At 39.3% G+C, this 8,100-nt stretch overlaps 1 protein-coding gene across 1 annotated transcript; it reads left to right on the top strand.

The window, feature by feature from the left end:
* The first annotated feature begins 274 nt into the window (after positions 1-274).
* Positions 275-5,331, top strand: arl6ip4 (ADP-ribosylation factor-like 6 interacting protein 4). Its single transcript, XM_028457723.1, has 5 exons — positions 275-541; positions 1,729-2,082; positions 4,699-4,816; positions 4,885-4,954; positions 5,030-5,331. The coding sequence occupies exons 1-5, from the start codon at positions 370-372 to the stop codon at positions 5,084-5,086; spliced, it is 771 nt and encodes a 256-aa protein (XP_028313524.1). The 5' UTR covers positions 275-369; the 3' UTR covers positions 5,087-5,331.
* The last annotated feature ends 2,769 nt before the right edge of the window (positions 5,332-8,100 follow it).

Genomic DNA, 8,100 nt, shown 5'->3' with positions numbered 1-8,100 from the left:
TTTGATGTAAAATATGTATTTTTGTTTAAAGTGATTTTATAATGACACAAATCTACTTCCATAGATTTTTGCTTATTTTGCAGTACTAGTGCAGACAAAATAGTCACAATATTTTTGTATATATTTTTAATTGCCTTTTTTCTAGTTTGTGAAATTCAACCGCAGTCATTTGTCAAATTATTCACAGGGAACATCATAAACATATGTCTATGGGGAACAATACTCCACGGAAATAGGAACTAAAAAATCGCACTGACGGACGTAAATAAAGAGACGGACCGGGATGGGAGCAGTTGCAGGAACAGTGTGATTAGCATAAAGCATGCTATTTCTACATTAAGGCCTTTAAAACTTGAGTTGGTTAATGAGATGGACCGCAGCAGGTCAACCGACAGGCAGAGGAAACCAGAGAAGAAGAAGAAACGGACACGTTCTTCTTCTTCATCTTCCTCCTCTTCGTCATCGTCTTCCTCATCTAGCAGCAGCAGAAGTCGCAGCAGGTCGTCAAAGAAGAAGAAGATTTCCCTTAAGAGTGGCTTAAGTGAGTATGAATGCTGAGTCACTTTGTTTGTTGTAACAGAAGATCCGGGTCGACTAAAGCAGGGGTTCTCAACCTTGGAGTCAGGACCCCATTTGGGGTCGGGAGACACTGGGAGGGGGTCGTCAGATGCCTTCAATTAACTAAGAATATATTTAGAATTTCTACCGATTTTTTTTTTTTCTAATTTTGACCCTTTTATTTTCATCACTTTTTCTTGCCATGTTTTTTTGCTAATTTTCATGTATCATGTATTTCATGTATGTTTCATTTTTTTAATTTCTGCCACTGTTTCCCACTTTCAAGACATTTTCAGCACTTATAAAACCTTTCCACCACTTTTCCACCACATGTCACATATGTTGACCTATTATTGTCACTTTACCATATTCCATACTTTTTTTTTTTGCCAATTTAACAACATTCAGTATTTGCCAGTTTAAACTATTTGTTCCAATATTTGCACTTTAAAGTTGAACCCTTTATACCACTTTTTCTGTCTGTTTTTGTCCACTTTAATTTGCACATTTTAACCAATTTCTCTGCTTTTTAAAATCACATTTCACCACCTTTTCCACCCTTTTATGGTCACTTTTAACCCACTTTATTTCCGATCAAAACACGGATTTACATCTTTAAGATGACTATATACTATGGCCCAAATAATAGTAATGAAGTGTCTCAAGGATCCTTCCTTCCGCTAACATGGGTTTGAATCCCACTTTTGTCATATATATATTTTTTTCATTTTAACATATTTAACATGGCAAATTCCACCTTTAAAAATGCATCTACAAAAAAAATCTACATTTTAGGGTATTTCCTGGTATAGGGTTCAAATAAAAGGATTAGCGGGCTAGCTAAAAATAAATATGAGCTAAAATAAAACTGACGGAACTTTAAGTGCACCTATCACGTGACTACATGAATAGACTGACTCTATTCATACGTTTCTGAATCAATAGTCACGGCCTAATAATAAAGGTTGAGAACCAATGGGCTAAAATGCAGCCTGTGATTAATTAAGATGAAGAGAAAAAAAATCACAGAAATCACATTATGTACGTTCACTCATAAGTCACAGCTATGACCTATTTATTTACATATATTGGTATTTTTGCTAATTTACTGGTCTGGCCTCACTTGAGATCAAATTGAGACGTTTCCTATAATTGTGTTTGTTTCCTCAGGTGACAAAAGACACGGCAGGAAACGCAGGAGAGACTCATCCTCATCTTCCTCTTCATCATCACCTTCCTCCTCTTCTTCTTCATCATCCTCATCCAGTGATGAGAACAGGAAAAAGAAAAGCAAAAACAAGAAGCAGAAAAAAAGCCAAGCAAAGCTGAAGAGGCAGAAGAAAAAGGAGAAGAAGAAGAAGAGGAGGAGGAAGAAGAAGAAGAAGAAAGAGAAGAAGTTGTTGAAGAAAGAGGAGAAGAAGATGATGAAGGAGGAACCTCCACCCAGCACAAGTCCAGTAGAGAAACCTGCAGCCTTCCTGGAGGTGTGGCAGGCTGAGGAGGGGGCAGTGGAGCTGGGACCAGGTGAGAGCCAGTACATTCAAATCTATATTATAGATATTATAGAGCCCCAATATTACTGCAGAGAATAGAAACAAATTAAATGTAAATAAATGACACCAAACAAATCGGTGTAAATTCTGTTAAATGTAGAAGACAACAAAAGGATCAAAAGGTAGCTTAAAGGGGACATATCATGCTAAATCCACTTTTTTAGCCCTTAAATGCATTTTGATGTATATTTAGATTGTTTAGAAGCAGAGAAAAGTTCAAATTAATCTCTTCAGGTGCTCCGTTGATATCTTTATATTCTGTTTTGGTCATATTTTTCAATTTGTTTCGATTTTTCGATTCTCTATTACGTTTTTTTGAACAATTACGTCAGCGGAACTGCCAAATTAGGACATCGACTCCAGGTCCAACACTTCGAGCAATCCGCCATTTTTATTTCTCGCTTTTATTTTGTAGTCCAAGCTCCAGGATGCAGAAGTTACGAGAGGAGAAATCAAAATGTTCGGTTGTTGGATGTAGTAACCCACACGCTTCATTACACCGTCTCCCAGCATCAGAACCTTTTCAAAGTGCCTGGTTGAGTTTTATTTTTCACGGAAATGTACCCACATCTGTGGGTAAGGTCATTTTTGTGTGCGCGCAGCACTTCAAGGATGACTGCTTCAACAACCTCCGCCAGTATAAAGAAGGATTTGCCAAAAGACTTTGTCTGATTGAGGGTTCAATTCCTTCTATTGTTGGAGACGATGAACAGAGCACTTTGGTAAGCTGTAAATAACGCTAAAAAGTGTGATGATAAGACGTCCCTGTCATTGTTTTGTTAGCATTAGCAGTTGCACTGTCTTCATATGTTAGCGCTGTGTGCTCGTTTTAGATCCTTGATGATATTGCCTACGTGGTTTAATTTAAGTCTAAAGTTTTCATTAGTCATTTCATTGTGCCATTTTTGTCTCCAAAAAGACTGTATTAAAATGCATTTCGTGACGTTAGCTTGGCGCTAGCGTTAGCTCGGTGCTTGTGTTAGCTCACTTGTTAGGGTTCTGCAGGTTCATCATCTTCATTTTCATCTCGCTCCGCTGGGTCCGACTCTGGCTCAAACATGTAAGGCTGGATGGACAAGTCTTCTGTTGTTGACATTTTGTAAATAACGTCTGAATAAACTTTTTCTGCGCCGCTACATAACCGTATCTCTTCTATCAAACTACAAAAATGGCCGAGCAGGGTGGAGTTGAACCTGGAGAGGGGGCGGGGTATGAAGTGTCTCATTTGCATTTAAAGAGACCGCACCAAAACGAGTTGCTCTTAGAAGCACATCAGAAAAGGGGTAGAAAAGGGGTGGAGCTATAATAATGAGGAATTCAGACCCAAGCATTGCAGTTTCGCTTTATATAGACCACAACTGTATGATTTATATGTAAAAAGGAAGGATTTAAAACCATGATATGTCCCCTTTAAGATTCCTGATAAGAGAGAAACTTTATGAGAAAAGAAAAAGTAGTAATCGAGTAGTATTTATAAATACAGAGTTGTATGTACAGTATGTGGTAGGCTATGCTTTGTTACAAGAAAAAAAAAATATTTTTATTTTTGTCAATATAAACTAATATTTTTCATTGAAAATGATCAAACCAATATCATACATGTGTTCTTTCCAAATGTTCTTTCAGTCTATGTTTGCTCAGGAAACACAAAGCTGAATTTAAAAAAAAGCCTGTAACCATGGAAACTTATGGCAACATCAAGTTCAAGTTTTATTTGATTCTACTTTGAAAAGAAAGTCAAATCTCTTTGTGATGTCAAAAGTCAAGCGTGCCGTTTTACATGTGAAAATTAAAACTACTGGCGTTCACAACAGTGTTTCACACCCACACAAATAACTGGCACACGTGTGCTGAAGCTGCTGAGTGAAAATTCACACACTGACGAAAAAAGGACTTGACATTTACGGGCTGTAGACGCCCCTGGAACACTCCTCCTTTCTGATTGGTCACCTATGCCTTCCTTCAATACATGCAGCACCACAACCAGAGGTTCTGAGGGGCCGTCTACGTCTGCAGTGGCCCCGCCCCTAAATGTTAAAAGTCAGTTTTCCGTCCGCACATAAATTTTCACTCCGAATGAGCAGAAAGAGTGCACAGAGTAGCGTCAGCACGCACGTGCCAATTATTTGTGCACGTGTGAAACACTGTTGTGAACACGAGTACTTTAAATTTGAGCGTGTAAAACGGTGCACTTTACTTTTGACATAAATGTGACGTCATATCTCCTGCCTATTGTTCTTACACTATTCATTCATTTACCAAATTGTCTTACAGTAAACTACTGTACAGCCCTAATAGAGTGTAAGGATATTATTTGTTACTTCACTCCTTTGAAAAAAAAATGAGAAAACAAAGTGTTAACTTTGATAAAAACAGCAGTGCTAACTTGTTAACTAACTTTTGTCTTTTTTCTAGAAATAAGAAGCTATTTTATTTTGACACAATATGTGTTTTTTCTTCTTCTTTTGGTAGAATTGAAGTTAAAATGTTGCTCTCAGGACAAAATAGTGTTCATATGATGCAAAAATATAAATGTGATCAGATTGTTTATTTTCATGTTTATTTGGTTGAAATGTTGTTTCTATAGTGATGACAGACGAGCAGAAGGCCCGTCTCTCCACCAAACGTCCCCTCACTAAGGAGGAGTACGAGGCCCGGCAGAGCGTGATCCGTAGGGTGGTGGATCCTGAAACGGGTCGAACCAGGTACGGCAGAGATATTTACAGTTAAAAACATCATCCACTGAGGTTATTAATGCTGTGGTTTGTGTCAGACTGGTGAGAGGAGAGGGCGAGATCATAGAGGAGATCGTCAGCCGGGAAAAACACAAAGAGATCAACAAGGTGAGAGAGACGGAGAGGAAGTGGAGATTTCTGTGATGGTTTTTAACAACAACAGTGTTTCCTCTTGATCTGCAGCAAGCAACGAAAGGAGACGGGAACGCTTTCCAGAGAAAAGTTGGAGGCAACAGATAAAGTTTTAACCTGATGATTCTCAGAGAAAATACAAAGGGATGGAAGAGAACAAACATCTGTAAATGATACGGGACTTTTATTCTTTTATTTTGTTGACTGAAAGCAAATTTCACCTGGTTTGATATCATCACAATGAGTGAGCTTGTCCTTAAATGTAATATCATATGTACAGGCTACACACTGTGCAGATTTTCATTTTGTATTGTCCTTTTTTTAACCTGATATAAAGAAACAAAAAATCTAAACCTTTTGTCTATTTGTCAGAAACCTTTTAAAACTAATTCAGGGGTATGGAACTCAGGGAAATAGACCAGATTCAACATGAATGTGTCCTGGTTTGTACTTCTGCGTATAAATGATAGATAAATGATAAAGTATATGAATAATATATCAGCCTCTGCAGGATCTTCACTTATATTTACCTGATTTTGGAGGAATTTTGTGGACGATATTGAGGAAAACTTGTCATATTATGGATACAATTTAGAGTTTTTTTTCAACAATTTCAGATTAAAAATAACTGCCGTCATTTGATATAAGAACTGTAAAACTGAGCTGTGCAAATATTGTGAATTTTAATAGATTTTTTTTGTATTTGGATGGGTTGAGTCAAATATTAATAATAATGCATTGGTTTTTATATCGCGCTTTATCATAGACACTCACAGCGCTTTACAGAATTAAGGCATTATTATAGATGGCGCCTATGTTTGGCTGTGCCACTGCCTCTCTGCTACAATGTCTGTTTCCTGCATCATTTCTAATAGAGGGTTTTCACGGCGCGTCATCAATCCTGAAGTCGCCATTTTGGAGATAAGCAGCCGGTTTACAAACAGCACACAAACGAGCAAATCCCAAATTTTGAGAGGAAATGGTGAACTATTTCCGTGTTTTTGGCTGTACTAATCGATCAGAACGTGAAAAATATGGAGTTTATAGACTGTCAAAAGGTATAACAGATCAGGGAAGAACAATGTCTGCATTTTATAGTCAGTAGTTCTACATCAGGAGAGCAGTGACATGAGACTAGCTCACCATTGTTGCACTAGTTGTTACTGATGTATATGAAAACACTGCCGCCCTCATCTCCCGTCTTACATTTAAATCCAGCTTCAGGTTCAGTTTGATCTCCGGGGAGCGGACATTAGAACGCAGGATGGAAGGAAGCGGCGTTCTCTGAGGATTAGCTTTTAGCTTGGTTGCTAGCCCCGCTCCTGCTTCAGATCACACCGCTTACGTCTCCTCCGCTGGTACGAGGCTCCGCTGCTTCCTAGGCCGCTGGATGTAGTCGGCGTGGCAATCCGAGGATCGAGGTCCAGAGTAGTCACATCTAACGGACTATAACTGTTTGATTTCCCTAAATCTAAGATTGCCTGGTGGTCGTATACTATTTTAGAGTAACTACGCTGTAGGTTCACTGTGAAATTATTAGAACAGTCTGAGTTATCTGCTGATATATATTGATTGCTAACGTGAGCCTCTGCAGCCGACCTCCAAACTTCTATAAGATTTATGGTCTTCTGCTGAGCATGGGCTTGGTGAAATCCAGGTAGTGGATGATATCAGGATACATAATAGTCCAGATTTTTGCCTCGTATATCCTGGTTTAGCTTTGCTAGCCACAAACGCCTCTTTTCCTCTGATAACTTGTGAGATTGTTCTCCCTGATTTGTGATGATTCTTGGCATTCTATAAAATTCTAAATGTGTCTCATTGTTTGACCGACTTGTACAGCTAAAAACACGGCAATTGTTCACCGTTTTGTCTCGAAATTCGGGATTTTCTTGTCTGCGTACTTTATCTCCAAAATGGCGACTTCCGGGTTGATCGCGCCATAAAAACACTATTTTCTGATGGTCAGCGATTGTGCTGTCGTTGTACGGATGTATGACGCAGTCAGGGAACACCGCTTCAATGACTGGAACAGCTACAGGAACATTTTTCCGCCCTCAATTCTCAGGATTACCGGTTGCTGGTGCGACTCCTGGCCTACAGTCCATTCCGGTTCCGAGTTGGAGGTGGTCCCCCGACGCTGCTTCTCTGTTTACTTCGGCAGAGCGACGTTCTGAGCAGTCGCTACAGCTGGACGTCACGTGACCGCACGAGATACCTGCGGCCAATCACAGAGCACTCTAGATGTGACGCCTGCTTCTCCTTCGCCCAGCCGCTTTGGATTATTAAACGCGCGCTCCATTGCAAATAAGGCATTTTCGTTAAATGAAGAAAAACCTTTTCCTTGTCGACACGTGGCAAAAAAGGATTGAGAATTAATTCATCTGAACGCATTGTGCCCCGCCCCTTTCGCCGTGGCGGTGGCCACTGTATACAGTGATGCGTTCACGTGCAGAGTGATGAGCACAGAGGACTTTAGCACTTTTGAGTCGCACATGATGCAATTCGGTTCTGCAAATTCGTTTTATTGTGTTTTAATGTATCGCCCCCTGGTCCATTTTCATCTGATTTTACTGACTTTTTATCACATATCATAAGACTGGAAAATGTTTTAATTCTAGGGGATTTTAACCTGCGCATTAATATTGATGTTTTTACCACAGCAACGAACCTTTGATCTATGACAGAATCTTTGAATTTTATTCAACATGTCTCAAGCCCCACCCACTTGAAAGGTCATACTTAGTGTTGAGGATGTTCACTGCGAAACGATCATAGAGGTGTGTTCTTTGACATGGGGTCCATGCCATCCAACAGCAGATAGATTCTGTGACAGTTTTGACCCCACTATTATTCATGGCTGCACTGAAATCGATGAATTCCTGCATTGTTTTGAGAAACACTGCTCTAAAGCAGCGATTCTCAACTGGTGGGTCGGGAACCAAAAGGGAGTCGCGGACCTGTACTGGGTGGGTTGTGGACAGCTGGTCAAAAATAAAAAATAAAAATACTTAATGTCTCTCACGTAGGGCTGGGAGATATATTCAAGATATATTTTCTATTTTAGAGATATAAAAAATTACAATATTGCCTATATTGATATGTATATTTTTTATAGCTTA

Source organism: Gouania willdenowi, chromosome 9, assembly GCF_900634775.1.
Source record: "Gouania willdenowi chromosome 9, fGouWil2.1, whole genome shotgun sequence".
Lineage (NCBI taxonomy): Eukaryota > Metazoa > Chordata > Actinopteri > Blenniiformes > Gobiesocidae > Gouania > Gouania willdenowi.
The sequence above is the reverse complement of the archived record's forward strand: the minus strand, read 5'-3'. Positions and strand labels throughout refer to the sequence as shown.

What these genes read in the sequence shown, in the direction of transcription:
- arl6ip4 (XM_028457723.1), top strand. Translation starts at nt 370, where the DNA reads ATGGACCGCAGCAGGTCAACCGACAGGCAGAGGAAACCAGAGAAGAAG. An exon ending in GGCAGTGGAGCTGGGACCAG is followed by an intron (nt 2,083 to 4,698) that starts GTGAGAGCCAGT and finishes TTGTTTCTATAG; the next exon opens with TGATGACAGACGAGCAGAAG. An exon ending in CCTGAAACGGGTCGAACCAG is followed by an intron (nt 4,817 to 4,884) that starts GTACGGCAGAGA and finishes GGTTTGTGTCAG; the next exon opens with ACTGGTGAGAGGAGAGGGCG.